General features: G+C 34.6%; 1 protein-coding gene and 1 long non-coding RNA gene across 3 annotated transcripts in view; one reads left to right on the top strand and one right to left on the bottom strand.

The window, feature by feature from the left end:
• LOC149537130 (uncharacterized) overlaps window positions 1-22,135 on the top strand; it is a 78,750-nt gene extending 56,615 nt beyond the window's left edge. The window contains exon 3 of the long non-coding RNA XR_016357999.1: window positions 21,775-22,135. This is a non-coding gene — a long non-coding RNA (uncharacterized LOC149537130). The remainder of the gene's footprint in view (window positions 1-21,774) is intronic.
• LOC149537129 (serine/arginine-rich SC35-like splicing factor SCL28) overlaps window positions 1-25,292 on the bottom strand; it is a 59,215-nt gene that overhangs the window by 17,477 nt on the left and 16,446 nt on the right. The window contains exons 2-3 of one of the 2 annotated variants that reach the window (XM_089807171.1): window positions 20,914-20,991; window positions 11,276-11,887 (exon numbers count right to left, since the gene is read on the bottom strand). In XM_089807171.1, coding sequence (XP_089663297.1) covers window positions 11,791-11,887; window positions 20,914-20,991 — 175 coding nt within the window. In that variant the 3' untranslated portion in view covers window positions 11,276-11,790. Of the gene's footprint in view, window positions 1-11,275; window positions 11,888-20,913; window positions 20,992-25,292 lie in introns of those variants that run through there. The other variant, XM_089807170.1, reaches the window with a different exon arrangement.

Raw genomic sequence — 25,292 nt, 5'->3', positions numbered from 1 at the left:
ATATGATAGGCATTATGATTATGCAACGAATGGATTTCAAGTGACCTTTACCAAGTTTGGAAATACTACGGCTTGGTTTTCTTTTTACTGTGGAGATTCTCAACATACATAATTATGTGTCATGAATCATTTTTGTGAAGCAGTTGTAGATTAATGTTAAAGATTGTTCATTGGGGAGAATTTGGTTACTACCATTGCCATGCCTAGAGTATTGACAAATGCAACTGTTGTTAGCAAGTATTAACAACAATTTTTGAAGGAAGCAATCCATAGACAACCAATCACATGGTGTTGAGTACTTGCAAATATTGAAGGAGAAAGGACACTAGTTTGGCACATCATATTTGATGTGATGTGATTTTGGGAGACCATATAGGAGCAGAAGGGAGCTATTTATGGACAACAATTTTCTATAGCTATCAATGACATTTGAACATCTCGTAAATGTTGGTTGAGTATTGTGCGGAAGATTTACCAGAGCCATTTGCTGATAAAGAAAGTCATGGATTGCTTGGGCATCGGTGCAAAGAATCTGATTAAGGAGTCGACTCTGTTTGTCTAAGGAAACATTTTGCGCTATTACAAAATAAACATCTTCCTTTCCAATACAGAGACGCACAATAATAATTTGCAAATTTTACCTAGATTGCCTAATGCCTTTAGATCTGGATAAACATCATCTTGAGAGGGAAGAACATAATACTTATTCCTTCTGATAACAAGATATTTCTGCTTCATCATTGGAAGATGCATCAACATAAATACCACAACAATTCCTTAAGAGTCTTCTTCAAACACCTAGTTAAACGAAGAAGAAATAAATTGAGGAGTGGAGTTATTGTGTCGTCACATAGAACTGAAATCACACTGCAGGTACTATTGGGTGCATGTGGTTGCAACATCTCGAGTTACTAAGTTTGAGACAATCGTTTCCAACTAATCGGTTCAAGCACGTTATCAGTTCGGGTCTAGCTTTGGAAAAAAAAAATTGCAGTTACATCTTGGGTTACTACAGTGGTTTCATTTGACAGTGAATGGAGTTAAATTTGGGATAAAACAAGGTGCCATCTTATAGTTGGAAAAAAACAAAATGGAGACATTGGCAGGCCCTAAGAAGTGATCTTTTCTCAAAGGATCTTAATGATAACTTTAATAGTGAACAACTAAAAGACCTGCAAAAAGAAAAAGAAATCAGGAATGGGCTCTATATAATTGGTTTACAATTGGAATTCGTGAAGTATCGGGATGCTCTTCTTTCCAAGTTGGAAGAAATGGAAACATATTTCTCTAAAGTAGACCAGGCAGGTTGGAGGCTTCTTAATTGGGCTTTGCAGCCCTCAATGTGTCATTTGGTTCAGCAACAATTTACGGAGCATCCACATAGAAATGTTAGGCTTGTAGTGGCCTCATGTCTCAGTGAGATCACACAGATAACGACGCCTATAGAACGCTATAACGATTGTGTGTTGAGGAAGGTTTTGCAACTAATTGTGAAAAGCTTTTGGGGGTTACATGATGAGGAAGCCCCTGCCTTTGTTAAGAGGGATAAGATCTTAGAAATTATGACAAAGGTCAGATTATCGAATGTAATATAATTCTTCAAATGTTTCAATGCTTATTAGCTGAAATCAGGAAGCATCATCTAGATAATGTAAGGGCTTGCAGGCAGACTATGATGTCGTTAATCCTTGATGAAAATGATGAAGTATTGAAGCAAATGCAGTCAGATTTATTAGCTATTTGGAGGAAGGAACAAGTTGTACCCCCTATTGCTTATGAGTTCTCAGGAAGATTGGTTGAACACAATTGAAAGGTTCAAGGAGCACATGACTGAAAATGACTAAGATCAATCGGCTTACAAGTTGCAGGATCTCTGGAAATGAGCAAGAACGGAATGAGAGAAGAGCAGATTTGTTTCACATGCCAGAAAAGTTGGACACCTAATCATGTTTGTAGGGATTGTAATGAGGATAAGACAGAGGAATTTAGATCAGCAATGAAGAAAGGAATTTCACAGAATACCCCCACAAAATAACACAAATATTGGTGGTGAAATAGATTCAGATATGTTCAAAGTATGGGTTATATAAATCTCTACATTGATGAATTTGAGGTAATATGAAACATTCTGTTGAGGATAGTCTTACTCAAGATCAATCAAACATCGATGTTGAGGCCTATGATGACATTGATAACACATGTGAAAGGTATGATGAATCGCGTTTACTTTATAGAAGCAACTCATTATGCATGATGGTGATTCAGATGACCAATCCAAAAATGCATTTCAAAATGACAATGATGAGAAGCATGCTTTGAGGAATCAGCTGAGAGTTACTGATGATATGGTTGTTGCAGCTTTTTTATGTTATGATTATACTCACAGGACCATTGAGGATCTCTATACGAAGGCTCAAATGGAAAAGAGGCAAAGGGGAATGGAAGGTGGTTCTTTTGTTCCTGATTTGAGGATGGTCAAAGTACCCCTTGAAACTCTGAAATCATAATATATGTGTTTGCTATCAGACATGGATCATATTTTGAAGGTTGTTGAAGTACATATTGCTAAATTGGAAGAAAAGGAGGATGAGGTTAATGAGCTCATCAAGGTGCTTAATGATATACATGGGATAATAGAGCATACACAGATTGCTCTTCTGGAAACGGAAAATCAGATTGTTGCCACTATTTAATACAAGGAATAGGAGGAGCGAGGATGGTCTAGTTTTTTTTCATGAAGTGATTAAGAAACCTGTTAGCATACAACAAACTTATGACTTGGATACCTGTCCCAAATGAGCAAGCAACAAATATTTGGATCAGCCAAAACTTCATTATGAGTTGGATAACTTTCAGCTGATTGACAACTCCTTGTTTGAGGTGGATGTCGAATTGGACCTTTGATAATCCACTCTTCAAGTTAGATGGGGAAGGTGTTTTCTGATTCCAGTGTTGAGAATGAAAGTGACAGCATGATTTAGAGCTTGGATATAGCGCCTAGTAATGAGGGATGGTCACAAGATTGGGGTAGAGGATTTGTTTCTCGCTTTAGTACTGCTACCCTGTTACTGATCAGCCTACACGAGTTCAAATTTGGACCTACAGGTGAGCACGATGGGTTCATTGATCCAGCAGATGACTGCTCACAGGTTGAGTATGGTTGATAGATTTGTTTTGATCAGAGACGTGGATTTTTCAGCTGCTTCCTTACCCGTGATTTCTATGTATTCAGTGACATTTCAGATTGTCTATTGTTGTGCTAGTTTATTCCTAGTGTGGGTGTTGATCTCAAAGTACTTGTATACTTTAGTTCAACTTGTTGTGGGGCATTTCTTAGGCACGACTCAATTACTCTTCAATGTTCTTGTGTTTTTGGGATAATGAGTCATTACAGTCACTTCATAACATTAGTTTGTGTGCTTGTGGTTTGTTGGGTGTGTTGGAATGCTCATTTTTCCTGCACGAGTGTTTGGAGGCAAATGGTTGATGACAAGTTTACAGTAGTTGACTACAAGAGTAGGACTTGGATCATGATTAACAAGATGTTTGATAGGGTGGTCCATTTCGAGCTTCTATGGAAAAACATATATCACAGCTTTTATATTGGGCCCCTTAGAGTTTTCAGAGCTATGAGAGCTGTCATCAATTACATCAACAACTCATGTTGGGCTGATATGTTTTATTTTGCGCCCATAGTAGGTGCTATGCACTCCCATGGGAGATGACTTGCAATTGGAAAGTTATTTAGTGATGGTAGATTTTTGAGTACTCCTATCTCTTCATATCTGACAGTCATGCCAACATAATAGTTTGTATTAGAGTAGCACAACGGCTTGGTGGAGCAACTTCCTCGAGGTTGGTATGGGATCCAGTCATTTTGGTCAGACCACGCAAATACAGATTGCTTGAGGGAAAGCAATCTCTTGCAAGGGAGACTTTAATTTCCCCTTTTCTGGCCCATTATTTCCCGGTAGGTTGTTAGTCCTTTTCACCATGTTCTTATGGGCTAACCAGGACTTTACATGAGCTTTGGTCTAGGCACTTTCATTTTAAGGTCAATCAGAGTGGATTTAGCAGGGTTTCCAGGATACTTACTATTAATAGTAAGTCAGCAGGGTTCCGTGTTTTTGGCATTTCAGTATCAGAATTGGAGCGGCTGACAGAGACCTTTCCAATGAGCTATCACTCATGTTGTTCTGATTTCGATTAATTATTTATTTTAATGCTACAAGATTCAATAGCAATTTAATAAAGTGACTATTATATTAAGACATTAATAAGTCACCTTATTATTAAAAGGGTCGTTTATTTGCCTAAGTGGAAAAAGGACATTTTAAAACAAAAGAATAAAAGATGAAGAGACAGGCAGGGGAAACCGAAGAGTCACTGCAATTGGAATCACCAAACTGATAACTGAAAGGAAACACCCCACAATAAAGACAATGCACAAGAATTGACATGGAAACCCAAGACAGGAAAAAGCATGGTGACAAATGATGCTAGGATCTACTGTTCTAATCCTGCCTCACAGTTAGAAAGATTACTATGTCTTTTAAGGCACCAACCCAAGGTATGAAGTTTGAACAACCTCTCTGCCTGTACAGTTTGATTAAAATTCAAAATCTGTGAGCACCAACTCAACAACATAAAACCAATGTGTTTAAACACTTTTTCTAAGCAATAAATATCTTTTGAATCTGATAAAGAAAATGAAGTCTGATCAGAAAGAAAAGAACCAGATTGCAAATCCACTATATTTATAAATATGTAAGGCTCTGTGCTGAACCAGCTATCACAACACTTTTCTTAAGATCTGCACTGTGAGAAATTGATATCAAATCAATCAGTCAAGATGTCATGGTCTACCTGCTGGAATTTTATTTCTTTTTGTCTGAAAGCTATATATATCACTGAATTCTGGTGCACAGTATGCTAATCAATTCAGATATTAGAAATTAAGTTTTTTAAAATACTGTTATATACCAAGAACAAACTCTGATGATTATGTTGCAGTAGTCCAAGTGTATGATACTGATCATTAAGTAGAATACACTGTATAACTGAAAGACTGAAAGTCTTCAAGAAACATCTGTGACTTATGTTTAAAATAGAAGAGCCTTTCTCTTATTACTCAAGAGATTCAGAAGTGTCTTCACTGTAGGTAAACCATTTCCATGTCTCACAACACCCGTCTCACACAAATAAATCTTTAATATACTTTAAAGCACACACTTATTTTATTGTAATTTAAACTTGCATACTACACCCCTCATCATAAACATATTCTTTTTATATCCAAGCTAATTACTATCGACTTCAAATGCCATTAATAAATAGAGTTTTCTTTAACTCTTACCAGGTGTAGGAGCAGTTGTAAAAACCACCAAATAGTTTAATAATTTCTCCAGCCAAACTAAAACAGTTTATATTTATATAAGCAACCGATAATCACATGTACACTAATTAGAAAATAGATGACAGCAAGACAAACTGAACGTACAGGTGGCTAATGTCACTTTCATTATAAATTTGGTGGCAGACATAAGAAGCCTTTGGAAAGAATTCAATTAGCGTTTAAAACACAAGTCTGAAAACTTGGTTCCGGCAGCTAATTCAATCCTGATTTCAGAACAAAGGTTTGAATGGAAATAATAATTATTTTATTCCTTTTCTCATGCACTAGCAAATCACATACTATAGAAATGACACCACATATTTTGTGGGTTGGTTTACTTGCAATAGTGTATGTGTCTTGCCTTTGTTTGCGTAAGACCTTTTTAGTTTACCTTATGTCTTAAACTTGAGAAAATTTGCATTAAGAGGTCATGCCATTCGTTTTTAAAAAAAATCAGCCATCTGCCTTTTGCTAGGAGCTTGTTATCCAAATATGTCACAAGCGTTGTTGGCACCCTTGTTAATTGCCTTCATAATTCCTAGAGCAGGTAGGCTTATAAAAGTGTTCTTGAAGTGATTCTCAATTCAGGTGATTCCCCCCATTCCTAATCTACTATCAAAGTACTAGCCCTGTTGAAGTCAACTTGGAAACAAATACAAATTGGAATTGGATATGAATAACAATATAGCAAATCTTCAATATCCCTTGATACAAATAGTGTCAGATATGTAGAAATATATACTCAATAATTTGTTAACCTATGGGCATGAAAGTAGCTTCTAAAATGTTCATTTATATTTTAGTATATAATATTTAATTGGTTATGTTTTATCTTTAATAATAAGTGTATGTAGCTGTCTTTGTAAAATTTGAATGCTTCTCATAAATCCTGACATAGTACGACATCAATCTTGATTTTGTATCCAAATGTATTGCATTTGGCCCATAGACTCATTTATTGATATGTCTAGACATGATATCCATGTAGCATCTAGGAGTATTGTATCTGTATAGGTTATCCAATATGCAGATACATGTATCTAATTATCAGAGGACAATTATCTAGAAACTCTGGTTATTTACCCGATCTTACCTATATCTTTACTCCCATGATGTCTTCTCTATGAGTAACCTACGTGTTGCTTGTGTGTGGCCCCACTAACCATCACACACATTCTATGTGATGTTTGCCTATAAGTACTTCTAGGTGCCTTTTCAGGGTTTTTTCAAGCCACTTTTTTTGCTGATTTTTCTTTGACTTTGATTCTATTTGCTTGTTCTTGCATCCTCCAATATTGTTTTCTCTATGGTGTTTTAGTTGGTGGTTTTCATCTTCATCATCCACTGTTGCTTCTACTTTTCTCCTAATCTTCTTCATTCATGCATCATTTTTCATTCCTCTTTGTTGTTTGAGCCTTGTACCATTGTTCCTCTATTGTTTGTTTTTCACGGGTGCTTTTTGTTCATTGATTATTCATGTCTCTCATTTCTCTTGTATCTGCTCCTTACTAAAAGGTTTGTTTTGTTCTTGCCTATGTGCTTCCTCCGTCATGCTCTATTCTATGGCGTTGTTACGTCGGCTCTTACATGTCTATTCTGGGTTGGCTCTTTTTCTCTAAAATTCTTGTGTTGGATATGGCAAATGATCACCCCTCCTGAAGCATTAGATTGAAAATAGTTGAAGTCATGGGCTTTTTGTGTGTAGTGATAGTGCTTCAATTATGGTAGGTATTGAAAAACTAGTTCACTCTAAAAGCTCATTGAAGAACAAACTAGAAGAGTTCGAGAACTTAACCTAAAGGTTCATGGACTCCCTTCCACTTCACGTGATTCGTTGCTAGATGGTTAGTCTTTCCTTTGTGATCAATTTGACATAAAGGGGATCAACCTTGAAAATGCTTGGATAGGTTATGTTTCCACACTTTTTGTTTTCTTTCACTCCACGATAGACCAGCTTCGAGTTCTCAAAGCTAGGAGGAAACTTTTGCCATTGTTAACAAAGATCTTCCTTGATGAAGGCCTCACTAAATCATAGGTTGCCGAGTTAAAGCAATCCAAAGAATTTGTTACTACTGCGAGACATGAGGGAAAATGGGTTATAAGGAACTTGAAAGCAGTTATAAGAGATTCCTTTTTCATAGGATGGGAATCCAAAGTGTCTGGTGCAACTAAATGATGTACATAGGGTGATAAGAAGGTTATAGGTACAATTCTACAAGTTAATTGTTGGAATTGTAATGGTTCCTTAAGGTCTTCACCTAGTTACCCCCTATTGTTGTCTTTCCACCCACAGAACATCATGGAAGCAGTTAGAGTCTTGAACAATTGCAAAGCTATTGATGAGGACGGGTTTTAGGACGAGTTCTTCAAATATGGTCGTATTATCCTAGGCTCTTATTTATTTGAGCCTTGTGATTCATGCAAGCTTTCCCCCTTTTTGGTCGTACTACACCATCCACTTGATCTATTAGGAAAGCCCAACCCTCCAATCTCAACAATAATAGAACAAAACCCTGATGGTCTAACATACCTTCTCCAAACTCTATGCTTTAGTATTTTGTACTATTCTTTCTAAGGAGTTGGAACATCGACATACCCAGGTTAGGGGCAAGCAAGTTTCAGACCTGAATATCATATCACAAACCACATTTTGACCCTTAAGGCTATCATCAAAGACGCTCGTCATCCCTCCTCGAAAGTCTACTATTGTTTCGTGGATTTTCACAAAGCCTTCAATTTTGTTCCGAGGATGACCCTCTTTTAGAGACTTCGTGAAATTGGTGTTTCAGAGATTCCTCTGACAGCTATTATGAGACTTTATGAGAAGGTTTGGAGTTGTCTCAAGAACCCCTATGGACTTTTTGACTTAGGAGCACCCCCTACCTTGTTTGGAATTTATATTGATGAGTTGGAGGGTTTTCTTGTAAAACACTCTCGTGGGTAGGATGGTTGCCCTCTCCACCAAGCTTTAATTTCTATTTTTCTCTTTGTTAATGATTTTGTTTGTTTGGTCTCCTCCCTTGATTGTTTGCAGAGACAATTGGATAGTCTTGTAGCTTTTTGTGACCTTAGGTAGCTAGCAAATAATCTAAGGAAGACTAGGATGATGGTTTTTAATTACCTTAAGACTTCTCATCTTCACTTCATCTTCGGGGGGGGGGGGGGGGGGGGGGTGGGTTTGAGATCTCTTTTTCATACACATACCCTAGGGTTAAAGTTCTCCAACCCCTGTTTTAGTTTGAGACTTGTCCTCCAACCGCATATGAACAAGGGCTTCAGTTCCTTGGCTTTTTGTGACCTTAGGTAGCTAGCAAATAATCTAAGGAAGACTAGGATGATGGTTTTTAATTACCTTAAGACTTCTCATCTTCACTTCATCTTCGGGGGGGGGGGGGTTTGAGATCTCTTTTTCATACACATACCCTAGGGTTAAAGTTCTCCAACCCCTGTTTTAGTTCGAGACTTGTCCTCCAACCGCATATGAACAAGGGCTTCAGTTCCTTGTCTCTTCTTGAGCAATAGTGCTTTTGACCTCGTTTCTGGGACACCACGCCCAAGCTAACAATTACAGACACTTCGATTAGACCTGGTTCTTTATGGTTTTGTGGTTTGGGGGCCTTCCTTGTTGGAGTCTAATTGAGCTTCTATAGTACAAGTTTAGGTTCTTCAGTGGATCATTAGATGCAAGCAATCTACTCATAATATTATGCTTGTGGAGTTTGGGGTTCACTCCTTTAGACTTGGGACCATCTTTGACCTTATTTGGTTCTTCAATGTTAGTAGGGTTTTGTCGATATTAGGTAGGAGTGCTACATGTACCTCTACCTCACATATTACTCTTTTGAGTCCATAGTTCTATTTCTTTGGGTTGGGCTCGTGGTTGGTTTGTTGAGGTTTCAACTCTTCTTAGTTCCATTAGTATTGAGATTAATCGTCTACCTCACTTCCCTCGCTTCTTCTATTCTCTTGATGCTCCTCACTATTTCCTCTGGTTTAGACATGAGTTCAACAAGTGTAGCGACATCGATATTTACAAGTAGTTCATTCACACTACTTTGGCTAACCCCCACGGGGGTCTTTAGCCAAAGATGGTGCTCTATGTTGAGCACTTTCTAGAGCTGAATGATGTACTGATTGTCCATCCTTCTTACTTATCCCACCACTGGCCGCATTCCCTTAAGATCTTACTTGGCTCTTTTAGGGTGGGTTATCATAATCTTTGTATCAAGATTGATCATCAGTTGGCCAGAGGGAGAAAGATTTGCTAGTTATGTAGAATGGGTGAGGTTGAGTCTGAAGATCATTTCATTTTCTGTTGTGCTAGATACTATGGGAATGAAGGTTGATTTTACTGCCTTTTCAAAGAAGCTAAGTTCCTCTCTAGGTTTTTCAAATTCATAGAACAAAGGCATCTTGCTCTTTTTATTCAGGAGGCCGCTAGGCTTTGGTACAACTCATTGCAGCATTAGCACCATGATTCCATGGCCCTATCAGTGTATCACCTCCTCCAAGTTTCATTCCATGTGTGGCACTAAGTGCTAGCTTGGTCCCCCTCTAGCCATCCTTGGCTTGTCAAACCCTAAAAGATTTCTCTTCGACAACATTCTTCTTCCCCCTTCGGGAGTTGTCAAAAGCGGTCCAGCCCCCTTGTTAGTTCAATGGTTGTGTAGATGTTTTAGTGGTGGTTGAGGGCTCTTCCTGTGGGGGGCACTCCATCCCCTCTTGTTCGCTCTCTTTTCCTCTTCTGGTTGTTTTGGTTTTTGCTACCTTTCTTCGGGCACCATTTGATGTTCTTGCTGGGCTCTTGGCCTTGTTGGGAATCCCTTGGACCTGCTTTGTGGTCTTTTATTGGACATTAATAGATTTATCTTATATTGTGTACTGTATTTTTTTTACTATGAAATATCCTTAGTTAGCGATTCGTGAAACGAATCCGATTCGGGCATGTGAATCGGATCCGTGGATTCGTGATTTTTTTTTTTCCCAATTAATATATATATATATATATATATATATATGTGTGTGTGTGCATTATATATACTAAAAAATGAGAGAAATATACATAGTTCTAAAACTAAATCATTTCATAGTATGAATTTGTGATTTTGGTATGAATCTATGGATCAAAGCCGTTATGATTATTAAGAATATAATCAGAAAAACCAAAAAATAAAAAAGCAAAAATAAAAAATAAAAAAAATCTGGACGAATCCAGGCATGGATCCAGATCCAGCCTCTAGGGCACAAAGCCAGTAAATAAGGAAATATCTCAATGTCAACAAATATGAATCATAATTCATAATTTGAAATTATGTTTTTAAATTTCCAAGATTCGTTCCGAAACAAAATATTCAAGATTAACATATTCAATTCTTTTCTTCAGAATTCTACAGAAGAACAAATAATTGAACAAACAATTATTTTCTTACATGTTCGGTTGAAGAACAAATAACTGAACAATTAATTATTTTCTTACATGTCGGGTTGAATGTATCTAATCTGATTTTTTGAACAGAACAAATATCCATTTGTGAAATAAAAGATTATGTCAACCATTGGTAACGGGGAAAACAACTGATGTACCCAATTCTTCTGGTTGCTCTTCACAGGCAATTTCTTCATTTTATTCAGCAGCATCTCAGGCTATGGAAAATTGGGGCCATTTTGCTTTCAACTCCAGATTATTTCACTACTCTGCCCTACCATTTTAAACTGAACGAGTTTATGGATTTTTTCATAAACAAGTTTAATCAATATTTCTGCAGGTATAGTTTTGGCTTTCTTGTGTTCTTTTTTAACCTGAACAGGGATGCCTATTTTGTACCTATTCACATTAATATGGACTGCCAATGAAATATAGAACTCAAGGAACAAAATGCATAACCCACAAACTTGCTATCTGATTATTGATTTAGATCTGTTCAGCACTTTTGATGCTGCAAAATTCTTGACCAATTTGACATTCTCATCAGCTACTGACAGGCTCTTCTTTACAAATTTTCTTTAATATAGTTTATCTATACAGAAATCTTCAGGAAATCATACTTAACGCCAATATTACTTGCTCTCACAAATCTCATCCGATACCTGATATGGGCTCGGATGCACTTTCTTTTAGAAACCCACAATGAGTTGTGGTACAACATTGATAAATTAGGAATGACAACACAATAAATAGATCCAGGGAAAGTACAGTTTTACGTTATATTGTGTCTAAATTACATTTCTAGTGCTATTCAACTAAATTATGTAACTACCAAGTACCTCCTATTTGTCAACCAATTAATGACTATGTTCCTGCAAATGTCTGAGGGATGCAGCGACGCCTCAGGAACAACTCCCCACCATCCCTTACCAAAGTCCTTTTGGCCCTTGTATTCTGGAAATGTGGGGACTTAACATGGACAGCTGGGGATAAGAATAATGTTCCTTGACTGTCTCGGGGACAGCCAGCCATTCCTTTGCAGATAGACACTCTGCTTCCTGCAGCCACTGTTTCCAATCATAACCCAAGATTTATCAGCATAAGAAAACACCGATGAATTCAACAGTGCTCCATCTGCACAAATACTACCCTGGGATGATTTCGAATTACCTTTTAATTTCAAGAAGAAATGTCTCCTAATATGCATTTGGAGTAGTTTTGGCTCAAAATTGTCATCATTTGCGAAACAAATTTCTTTAATTCAGCTAGCCAGCCTATGAACAATAATTGTATACGATTGTTCAAGTCTTTCCAGTTCAAATGCCCTATTTTGTCTCCCATTCATTTAGAAAGTTTGAATGACTCTGCTTGCTGCTAGTCAGCTTAGAACCAATAATTGTATGCAAGGAAATCATATTCCTGGCAAGGACAATGAAATTCACTCAAGTGATAAACCTTCTTAGTTTATTTAGACTCGGACTCAGAGTGTACATTAGCTGAAGTTAAACATTTCAAACTTTTCATCAAACAAAAATGAGGCAGTGCTAATTATGCAGTAAATTGTCTCTGTTTTATGTCCAAGCATACATTCTACCCATTCCCAGCACATATGATAATGACACTTCCCCACACAATTTGCATTTCTCTTCAATCCATGATTGTAGAAGACTCTTCAAGTTGGTGAAGGAATTGGCTATTTTCAAAATGTTATTTATCACCTTAAACACCTCAGTTTTCTGCAGTTCATTAACAACAGAATTTGATAAAGGAAGCTCATTTTTGCAAAGCGAATTATCATTTTGGTGGTTACAAGGCTTTGCAGATATACCTCTGCCTAATTTATTTATTGAAGTTGCAAAGGATATCTTACATATCGAATGGTACCAAGTATCAAACGAGGAATGGCCATAAATCTGTCAGCTGATCTAATCGGTTAAATGGTTTATATGACCCAGACTGGAGAAAAATAAATGCTGTACACACACGATTCCTTATATGCTAAAGCCTAGACTTAAGATTGAAGCACTCAAAATTTGAGACCAATGCTTAACCAGTTGGTCAATGTTAAATGTTGCTAAAAATACAATGTCTATAGATCAGAGCGTTTCAATAAATTTCCAGCAGTTAGAAATAGAACAATATGATGTGGAAATGTGTCTAGTAGTCCATGTAAAGGACAAGCATATGCCATGTAGGGATTAAAAGTTGTAATTTGGCAACGCTTTGTAGTTCTATATTTACTTGTTCTTTATAGTTATTTGGGCTTGGTCAATGAATGTGTTTCTTGTCAAGAAAAGAAAAATTCATCTTTTGCTGACAAAACACAGTTATTGTATCCAAAAGAGTACCTATCAGAATAGGAAACGTTGGCTGAATATATCACATATTCATTGTGAAGAGTGACAAGTTTTCTACAAGATGAATGAGTAAATCGTGGGTAAATCTGTCTGATTAGTGATGAGCTAGCTATAGGTCAAATGTTATAGTAACAAAGCAATGAAGCAAAACTATAACATAAGGGACAAAACATTTCAAATCCCCATTTAGTGTCTTTTTCAATCTTGAAAGACAAGTTTGTAAGTTAAATCCATGTGCTTGGCATGGATTCTGTTGTGCCCACCTGGAAAAAAATGTATTCTATTGAATTTCAAGTTGTCTCAACTGCAAGGCCTTTAGTACTAATTTTGTTTGTTGTGTCTTGCTGTTCTTTGTCCTCTTCTCAACTTTGTAAAATAGCGGATATGAGTGTTTTGAATTTGATGAATGAAGATCTCAAGGGGGAGGTTGACGAAAACTAGAGGCCAAGAGTGCACTTTAATCGTAATAAACTAAAAAGCTAATCCTTTGAGGAAGAATTTACAACACCATCCATAGGTGCATGTCTAGAAATGTACACCTAGCTAAAGAATGTTGGTTTTTAGAGTACTAAGCCAATAAATTGAGGTGTTCAATAGGAGAACCAAACACAATTGACAATGGAGCTACTTTACTATCATTATGCACAAGTGTGAGTCAAGATTCTTAGGTGTGTTGGTTAAAGGAGGATGGAATATGTACAAAAAGTACAAAAAGTGGGGTCCGTAAGTGCAATATACAAATGTATGACTAAAAGGCGAGGATGCGCCTAACTTAGGATTCTGACCTTCAAAATGACAATTTAGAGGCATGTGCTTAGAGGGTAGGGAATGCCTAATAATGAAGTTAGGAAATTTTCGAAAGTGATACCATATATAGGCATGTGCCTCATCAAAATAGTGTGCCTTCATATAAATTATAAAATTCTTAAACTTTTGATGCCAATACAAGGACATGCGTTAATGTCTTGGACAACTTCCAATGAAGCCAAAAAAATCAAATGTTTGTCAATACTATGTAAGCATGCATGTAAGAATTCAATCTCCCATTTTAAGGAAATTATTGCAAGAAGTGTTCACAGTCCAATATTTAGAGAGGCTTGTCTATAAATGATGAATGATATTGAATAAATGTATAGTTGTGATATGATATTAGGATTTAATTGTGTGATTTTGAGTCAAACTCATTGACCCATGTTTCATGAGTAGTGATTCAACATGAATCCATCTCTCATGAGAATAAATGGAACACTTAGAACTCATTGAATCTCGGTGATGCCCACAGGGGTGAAGCACCAAGACTTCCTAGGAGGTCACCCATCCTAGTACTACTCCAACCAGAGCGCGCTTAACTACAGAGTTTCCTCCATGGTTAAACCCAAAACTTGCAACCCCATTTGCAAAACCTTCACCAAGTGTTGTGCCTTATGAACCATTCATTAGAAAGTCCCTTAAGCTCATCAATTGATAGGTAGGAGATAATTTCCATAGCAAGTCAAATTGTGATATTGCTATCAGGATTTAATTGTATGATTTTGAGTCAAATGTATAGTTGTACCCCTAAGATTGAGGGTGCATCTCTTAAAGGGAAAAGAGATTGGTTCTCAAATATTCATTGTTACACGTGTTTGATATAGGGGATACATGTCATAAAGGAAGTGAGATCATTTTTAAAGTTCAACAGTCAATGTATAATTTATGTTTGTAGATAATTCTATCAATGTATAGTTTATGTTTTGAGGATAATTGCATCAATTCCTATATTAAATGATAAGTATATTGAGACTTTCTAGTTGGCTCATCAAAAGTTTGGTTTTCATGCAAAATAAATTTTGCAACCTATGGCTCATAAGGAATTTCTAGAACTTGACAAAAGTCCAACATAGCTATAATACAATGTAAGGGCTTTTTCAATAGAACTATGTTTGATAACAACAAAAGATGGGATTAATTACAAGTTTAAAAATAGAAAATGTAAAAACAAATTGTACTCTACAACTAACTTCTATCTTGTAATGGCCCAAAAATTTTGTCAACAACTTTTCTAACAACCTATGCTAGTATACCAAAAAAGAAACTCGATCCTTGTAGAAACCTTTAATAGTAAACAAAATTTGTGAAATTCAATGTTAATGATATACTAAATTGATACGTAAGACCTCCAAAATTATTCAATATAGCAACCATCTCAAAAAGCACCCTCGATGTGTTAGCAAAAGCTTTTAACAAGTTGCCTTTAAAATGATAGTCTTTTTCCCTTTAACAACATTTTATTTTCCAATCCACAACAATAGCATAGTAACCTTGAGTAGTGTACCCTTTCCACATAATGAGCCATTCCATTGACCCTTTTCTTGAAAAATCTCAGTTGGTCCCATAGACAATGAGAGAGATAGCCTGTTTAAAAACAACAATCAACCTTGTCAATTAGTCAATGCCTTCTTTAAATGGCCATTTATAGAAAGTGTCTTTTTATTTGATAGTAGCCATAGAAATTTTTTCTTCTTTATTCTTCCCAACTCTAGATCTATGTACCCTTCCTAGGGCTTCCTTGTTCAAGATTTACCATTCTCAAAGCTTTGACACTCGAGCAGGCCCTTCTTGGGGCTTCCTCGCTTCGATACCAAATGAGGGGTGCAAAGTTTGATAGAATTGGATGAGATATGCTTCAAAAAGTGTGGCTTCTATTTATTATTGAATGGACAAGTTTAATGGTGGTTGTAACTTAATTGGATATGTAATAGCTTAAGAAGGTGTATATGCCTTAGTGTGGTTTTATTTATTTATTTGTGCATTGGAGAAGTCCTAATAGACCATCCTAATTGCTTATTTGTAATTGGTATAAAGGATAATAATTTCCTTCATTTGTAGTATGAGGAACGTGTGGAATGATTATGTATGCAAACCTTGATGCTGAAATATCATAGCAGAGCTGAAAGATTATCAAAGAAGAGGTATGAGTGGAATCTATCATTCCTCATGGACTTCAAAGGAATTATAAAGGCAAGTGTGTTGTTTAGTTAGTTCATGTGTATTAGATTTTTAGATCCAGAAGTTAGTTGTAACCTTCATCTCTAGGATAGTCAGTAGTTGTCTTTTCTAATTTAACTAATGTAGTATGATTATATCAACATAAGCCATAATTGCCTATGTATAAATATTTAAAATATTGCCTAACATTTTATTATATTATATTTAGTAGGGAGATTATTTTGAGACACTACTAACTTTCTAGGTCATTGTCCATTGGTAAAGAGATGTCATCTAGTTAGTTGAACCTAAAGGAGATACAAAAAGAACTTATTTCATCAACTGTGGGAAAGAGTAGGTTGATGGCTGAAATAGGTTTTGTAATTCCCTTCATCATGCTAGGTCTTTGTTTTTTGTCTATAGAAATTTCTTTCTTGGCATAAGTATCTAGGATGTTTCCTATCAAGGTAAAATCGTTTGAAGAGGGGAATCCACATAAATTCCTTATTTCCAACAAGTATATAGGTCTTTTGTGATTGGATTTAACTAAAAGATTTTTTTGTCAAAGTTGACAAAGGTGTGTCCTAGTCTTTTAAAGAAGTACTTTATGAATTTGAGATGAATCAAGGTCTCGAATGTCTTTGCACTAGACAAACTCTAATGATCCTTTTCACCATAAAATCCTTAAGATTTGGAAGAAAACATTTGAAAGCAACAAGCTCATACACAATGAAGCTAGTAGAATGATCCTTTCCAAGGCCAATAAACAATGATATTGGATCATGGTCTAAACCAAATCCCTTTGACATCAAATTCAATACATCCCTTTTTTCTTTTAAGCCACATAACCAAGAAGAGCTAGTAGTCTAGTCTTTATGTAATTGTTGAGAAGCCCTTTCAACAATTATTCTCATTGATCAATTTGAATTAGGTTTTGCATTCTCTATTTTGGGATTCTAGACTAAAAACATGAAACAAGTTTATCCATTTGCTAGATTTTCCAAGAATACATTCAACTCTTGCTAGATTTTTCACTTGAGAATTGAATTTCAGAACTTAAATATTGTTTACAATAAATAGAGGGATATTGTCTCTTTGGAGTTTCAATGCAATCTCTCTCTCTCTTATTAATTGCATATGAGCACCCACAAAATTAAGAGTATTACACCTACTCATACGCCACCGGATTTCAAATGATAGACATGCTACACATCTACCTCTTGAGAGCTTTTGAATTCTTGAATAAAAATGATTTTTTGTTTTGTAATGTGGCGTTTACATGTGTTCTCTTTTCGTGAGTTATGGCACTAACATTTTACTTATGGGTATCGCCCACAGAATGTCAATGAGGCTGTGTAAATGAAGTTGTGAAACTAAAGCCAATACCTTCAATTTTTTCCACTTCGTTTCTTTATACTTTAGAGGGTTACCTTGTTTCGGGTAGGATATAAAAATATCTAGGGCTACTTCCTGGTCTTTGATTGAGAGGGAATCAAAATGTGGTTGTTGGTTCTCCTTGGCAATGCTTTAGGATAAATGTCATTTAAGGTTCTACTACCACTCCCACTCTCATTGGATCTAATGTGGAAGATTGAACATGTTTATTTAGGCTATAGGGGAACTATGCTAGATCCTTAGAAGAGAAGAGGACTACGGTGGCTTTATGGTCCTAATTGAAGAGAATTTGTTTGTTACATACTTTTGTCTTTTCTACGATTTTCTACCCTAACCAATGAATGGATATTTCTAGATTAGAGAGATTTTTCTTAGGTTATAGAATGTGTGCAGACACTTCTTAAATTAGCTTAGATTGAACCTAAGTCATCCATTCAACAATTTAAGCATGTGTGATCCAATTCCATCCATGGATTAGTGGTCTTCCACAATATAAGGTAGAGTGCCAATTTAACATTATACATTTGAGGGGTTTGGGAATCATTTGCAGGGAAGAAGGTTCTATCTAATGGATAAGTTTATGGTATTGACATGAGCAAATTGGCAAGGTGGTTTCACGATCACATCCAAAGTGGGAGTGACTACATTCTCTTCATCTTCTTGAGGGTTTTCCAACCTTAATGGAAAGTGAGCTTGATCAAGTAGACGAGCTTTAGAAAAACATGCAAAACAATGCTCAAATAAGTATTGGACATACCAAAAGGCATGGGTTAACCTTCACAACATTATGCATAACCAAACCCTTCCAATGCCGTACCTATAGTATTTTACCACATTTCAAGAAAGGACAATATTTATACCATTGTCGGTCTACATAGGCAACGAAGTTTTCTTAGGTCAAGGTTTGCTCCCCATTGGTTTTGGATTAGACTCTAAGACTCAACTTGTTCCCCAACTTGGCTATATGTAAGACCAAGGTAAGGCAGGTTGGGTGTTGGGCTAGGACATGAGGATACCTTAGAGCTAACCCAAAAAAGTAATATACAATTTTCATGAGACAACAATCTTTTCTTGTAATGTACTAAATATCTTTGACCTTGAATGAATGCATTTACTTTTTTGTAAATATTAAATGACGAAGGATATTTAAATGTAGGAAACACATTATTTTGATAACACAAAACTCTATCTATGACCCTCTAAGCATAATCTATCAATAGGTATTTTTACTTTGTCAATTCTAGTCTTTATTTACCCTTCTTTAATATATTGTCTCCTTCACTTTGCAATGAAAAAGTGTTAGAATTTGAAAGACGCTATTTCAATTATGTTCATTTTCACATGCACTGATGGAAGAATAACTCTATTGTCCCATGTTCTCCTCTTAATACAATTCACTCAATTAGAGATCAATTATCTCTTTAACATAAGAATATTGATAAGTCCAACTATATAAGTTGTGGGATAGTTATACATCTTCGAAAAAACCTCAATGACGAAATACCGATGTATAATACATAAATGACCAATTAGGGAGGCATTCTTATGACCTTCAAAATGTGCTATATATCTAGTCATATTCTTTTAGCATTATAGGGTGGTATATGTGTAGTGTCAAAAATTAAACCCCATGTAATTCCTATTACATGACACCCCTACCTTCACTGAAAGACTAAAATTCCATGAAAGCCTTTGTTTCACTTTATTGACTTTGTCATTTTCATGTCCAATTTCTCGACCATGTGCTTTGTTTGGCTCTATATAGTGTGCACAGAGGCATTTACTCATTGCACATTCATCCTACATATCTTTTTATAGGTAGGTGATTGTTGGGAGGTTGCAATTGCCATCCATATAGTGTTATGCCTCTTCCTATTACCACTGATTTCAAGAATCCTATTGCTGCCTAAAACTTGACAATTTTGCTTCATTTGGTCTTCCTTACACACCTAAAGATCCTTGCATATTTTTATCTTCCTCAAGCTCTCTTGGCTCTTTTTCTTGGCTTTGGAGAACTTATCAAAACACTTTGGCACTCCCATGTTGCATCTCCACGACCACCTTTGACATTATCTCCTTTTCATCCTATTGAGGTCTAAGTTTGTGGCTTCGAAGGGGAGTTCACTTGTCTCACTTGATTTCCTTTTGTTGGAGCATATTGTGACATCTTTATCATATTCTTGTTATTTACATTATAACTGTTCATTGTTTTCTATCGCCGACTTTATCAATCTATCTGTTTGATTTTTGTGGAGATGGAAACACCAAAATAGGGACTTGATTGAGGTATATCTCAAAACAACTCCCAACATTTTTCCTTTCTAGTTCCTATGTAGGTTTTAGAAGAGGAAGAAGCAAATGTTATTGTAATTCTTTTGCCTCCTTTCACATACCTAGGTTGTATTCTCATCTTGTATCTACATTGTATTCCTAGACTTGTGGTGACATCCAGGATAGTGAGCTCATAGAGCTACACAATTAATCTTTAGAGGCTCCTCTCTATTTCTAGTAGTTAGATTATCTTTATCTGTTAGTATAGTCTATCTATTTTTGTTTCATTGCATTCCTTTAAGTTTTTAAGTTCAAGTTAATCAATCAAGTCTTCTTGATTACCCTACCTCACTAGAAGACTAGTATAAGTGAGGTAGCATTAGGCTAGTTTGTCCTTTGACATTCCATCAATCTCGACGATGGTGAATTCTCTTCTCCACAATATGGTAGTTCTATTGTTCTGCACTATGTTATTTTTACCTTCGTTTTCTTGCGCAATCGGTTTCTTCACACGTTTATATTCATTGGTAATTTCAAATATTCTTGAAGATACATGCATCTTTCTTTTTTGGAAAACATATTTTAGATTTTGAGGTTCCACAATCTACAGTAGTTTGGTTAAGCATCTCGAGAAATGTGTGATTTTTTTTCTTGGACACTTTAGACCCCTTTGTGATCGATTATCAAGATAAAATAATGAGGCTAATTGTAGATTGACTTGCAACACATTAAATAGATAACTTTTATGAGCACACCAAATATCAATGGTAGCCCACCAAGCTTGCCTTCTAAATTTGGTATTGGAGATTCTTAGATATCTAGCCTTCAAATAAATTTCTTATACATGTTAACCTTACATACCATTTCTAGTAAATTTGTTGACATTTGTTCTTAATTGAATTTGTAGATCTTGCATCTTTATTGTTTTGGTATACCATGTGAGAAGTGAAGTGCATATATATGGCAGTTGTCTTGCTCCATTAATATTTAAGATGGATATTTACCTAGCAGCTATATAGAATTTGTTTCATATACATTTTTTTTAAAGGAAAAGTAAAAAGATTTAAAGAAACAATTGAGAAACTATAAAGAAGCAAATATACCCTGTATGATAATTTTTGGGAAGATATACATCATTCACAGGTCCAAAGCTCTCAAAAGGAATGCGAAGATCCTCTGGCCTGTAAATAAAATCTGTATGTTAATCCAAAATGTGAAGGTGGTAGGAAGCACAACGATAACATTAAAGAATCTTACATCAAAGACCACCATATTCATAATTATAATAAACCAAAATAAACTTGAACTTAATTGCATTAAGATCAAACAACAATACTTAATTTGTTTTGAAATCAAATAAATTATTGCATTGAAAATTTTAGGCAGTTAAATTTTGCTTTAGTCATGAAAGTTTTTGTCTCCAAATTGTTTGTTCATCAATAGGAGTGCTTTATAATAAATTAAAAACATTGATAATATCTTTACAAAAGGCATTGTCTAAGTGATGTATGAATAATAAAATATTGATAATTGTTTCACGCAATGCTAAGGTAACATTTGTCCTATATATGTTATTTTAGAACTATTGATGTGGGAGCTTGTTTGCATTTGAAAGTTGGTATTACCAACATAAAACCTAATGTTGTAAGAAAACTATAATGCCTAATTTTTTAATGGTTCAATTGAATCTCAATCTTGAATCGTTTCAATTGAATCTCAACCATGAAACATTTGATTTTTAAGATGTGATCTCTAATCTTGAATCATTCGAACTGAATCTCAACTATGAAACATTTGATTTTTAAGATGTGATCTCTAAAAGAGGAGATTTATTTCATAATGTTTTCTCTTCTTCCACTGCTTAAGTGGTTATTGTTGCAATACTAGTATTCTTTTATATAATGAAGAAGTTCCAAATTTTCTTGTCATCAATTCTTCTTGTGGTGGCTTCAATGTTTTTGTAGGAATCAATTTTTAAAACTTGCGTAGAGTTTTCTCCTAGATGTGGGTGTCATTCCAATGATTCTTGTCTATAATATTCTCACATCTCTTATAATGGCAGCTTCAATGTTTTCCGTAGGGATCAATTTTTAAAACTCATGTAAAGTTTTCTCCTAGTTGTGGGTGGCATTCCAATGATTCTTGTTCATAATATTCCCACACCTTATAGCTTTATGCTTCCACCTCTTTGTCAACTAGACTTCATCATTTGTTGATAGATAAGTGCCCACAATGTTGAAATTTTGGGCAATCTATACAAGAAAGATATCATATTTCGACATTCAACACTACCTATATCAAAATGTTAGCATTGCATCTTTCTAATACTTATCATCATTTTGAAATAATTTGATCTAGTTTGACTTTGCTTGCATCCATCACAAAACATAATTTAAGACAGAGATTTGCCAATGAACATCTAATCAAAGCTTCAAAATCCTTATTCAAAAATATATTGTGGATTCTATTACCCTTCTCTTAGTTTTTAATGACAAAAAGATTGTTTTTGATACTCACCAAGGTTTGAAATAATAAAACTCGATTTCTTGGTCATAGATTAGTTGAATACAATTTTTTAGGTTGGTTGGGCTTGTGCTACTTACAAATATGTTTTCTTTATGTTCTATGCTTGTTATTGGCATGGAGAGCCTCTAAATTAGTTCATAAAATTTTAAATAGTCAAGCACTTAATGCACTTTATTTCTTACCATCATCATATGTAGCTAGCTGCTTTGAAAAATATGCAAGGATTTCATAAGATATTAGCATGATTAGGGATCTTCCCTATATAACACTAATCACATAAAAATATTATTAGTAATTAAAAAGAAAACTTGGAGATGAAAACTTAAAAGCCATTCTTTTGAAGAGTAAAATATGTTTTATAGTGATTTATCTCTTATGCTAAGGAGATTTTACCAACCTACTTTAAGCATGCATCACACCTTACAATAATTTCAAAATCTTAACCTCCTATCTTTGACTTTCTAGAATTCTCTATATATGAAGTGTCTCCAAGTAATGACATGCTTTACATTTCATTCAAATGAAAATCCTCATTTACATCCAAAGTTCCAAACTTATTATAACTACAACAAAAATAGCATTGGGCATCACTTTTAATATCCCATATTTTTAGCAAAAAAATGATTTTGTATTCTTCCAAGAAATACTAATGCGATGCTATAATTTCATAACATTCATATGATGTTACACATGAGTATATTTAGTTTTGTTGATTTATATTTTGTTATGTATGAACCTAAATGTAATTTTTGTAAACCTTTTTTCAATGATGAAAACAAGCGAATCTAAATCTAGAGGCTGTTTTGAACTTTCAAAATCACATGGACTTACTCTGTGTTATTTTATTTTTTAATTCATCATTATTGATAAATCTTTGCTTGTAATTTTGTCATTGGTGTTTAAACAATTTGAATTACACGTTTATTTGAATGTTGTAAACAAAAATAACAATCCAACTAGATTTAACTATCTAATGTGGGTATTTGTATTAGATTGTGAAATGAATTCTTGCAATGTATCTTAAATGAATTATCATAATTTAAAATAAAAAAATCTACTATTCAAAATAAAATAGATAGTGTAATGAACATTTTGAAGCTAACTATTCATGGAAACTTTTAAACCATTTGTTGGAACCCATAAATTGCATCTTGAATTTTAATAAAGGAATAATATGCAAATTTTCCATAATATCATTACCCAACATCCCTTGCCTAGAAACAAAAGAAAACCTCAGTTGTCAGAATTTTGAACTTTTTCAAATAAAGATTTGATGTTTAAATGAATGTAGTTATAACAATTAATTATATATGGACAATAGAGTTCATTAGTCCCACTTGTAAATTGAATCATTTATTAATAGCACAACTCAAGCTGATCTAAATTTTGAATTAGTGTTGTCTTTAGCACCATTCTTGTAGTACCTTTTTTATGAACTAGTAGCCTTATTTTTGAGTCAATCTCATTGAGCCATATTTTATGAGTAGGTATTCCCAAGAACCCATCTCATGAGCGTGAAGGGTTCATTTGGCATTAATCCATCTAGGTGATACCCATAGTCATGAAAATCAAGAGTTCACAAAATGTCACTCGATGGTGAAACCCATAGGAGTGAAAAATCAAGACTTCCTAGAATGTCAATCATCTTACTACAACTCTCAAGTGCAATCAAGAATGGGGATAATCATACACTTAGGGCAACTTATCTTGCTACTCCATTTCTTAGACTTTTGACACTCCCCATGTCTAGCATTATTCTTAAGTGTTTCAAGTTCTTGCAATATATGTAATTTGAATATAGAATTAACTAGAAATGAAACAATTCAATATCCAATGTCATTGAACAAAAATTGATGCAAGGCGTCTTTATAATAACCTATTTTATGAACTTTAATTGTGTAGTTAGCACACATTGCATCTAGGTGATACATATGAGCATGAACACTAATAACATTTGTGAGGCCATTCATTTTAGTTCATCTTTTATAATGTTTAATAATACTTTACCAAATAGTTTGAAATATATAAACCATGTACAACCAAAAGAATGATTGCTAACAATATTCCTAATAGGATATCACCCAAAAAAGCTTAAAATTCCATTACCAAATAACATTTGGAAGCTTGCAAGAACAACTAAAGCAAAGACCATAAATCTATTATCTCATTCATTTTTGCCACTTCAACGTTTACATTAAATATGATTCAAAATAATGATTGATATTATTAGGTTTTTCAAACAAATAATAAATGGTACTTTGACCTTCATATTGGGCGGTTTAGCACTTATTAAGTACAAAAGTATTGGAGAAAATATATATTTGTTGCATTTGCCGATGGAGTATCTTGAGAATTGGAAAGATAATTTTCTTCATGATTTACAATAAATAATATATAAGCATACCAATGACTATGTTTTTATAATGTGTTTCTCTATTTGTTTCACTCTCATTACCTTGTACTCTATAATAGCTATCTATATTTGGTCATCGTTTTGCATGCACAATGTCAAATTTATGAAAATTATCATCTACTATCTTCATAGTAAACAAATTTGTGAAATAATGAAAATGAGGTACCTTCTCTTGACTTAAAATACATCATCATTTCTAGCTCCCCATAACGAGCATCAGGTATTCTAATTTGATGAGCCAAATATAGTTTTATTTTATTTTTTGCGTTGAAGAATTCAACAAAACTAAAAATGATACCAAGTTATACTATATGATTCTTCTATCTCTTTATATACAAAAAGTGACTAAAAATTTGTGGAAAAATTACATTTCAAAATCAAATACCAAGATACTATAAACATAAGGATTAAGCCTTCAAGTTTCAAATTAATGGCACAACAATTCTTATTAGAATGAATTCATAATTTTTAAAACAAAAGTTCTTAGGTTCGAACAAGAACCACATATCCCAATATATGTTTCCTTAACTAGATAGGTATAGT

This window comes from Cupressus sempervirens, chromosome 10 (genome assembly GCF_028749045.1).
Source record: "Cupressus sempervirens isolate cs-2001-9-10 chromosome 10, ASM2874904v1, whole genome shotgun sequence".
Lineage (NCBI taxonomy): Eukaryota > Viridiplantae > Streptophyta > Pinopsida > Cupressales > Cupressaceae > Cupressus > Cupressus sempervirens.
The sequence above is the reverse complement of the archived record's forward strand: the minus strand, read 5'-3'. Positions and strand labels throughout refer to the sequence as shown.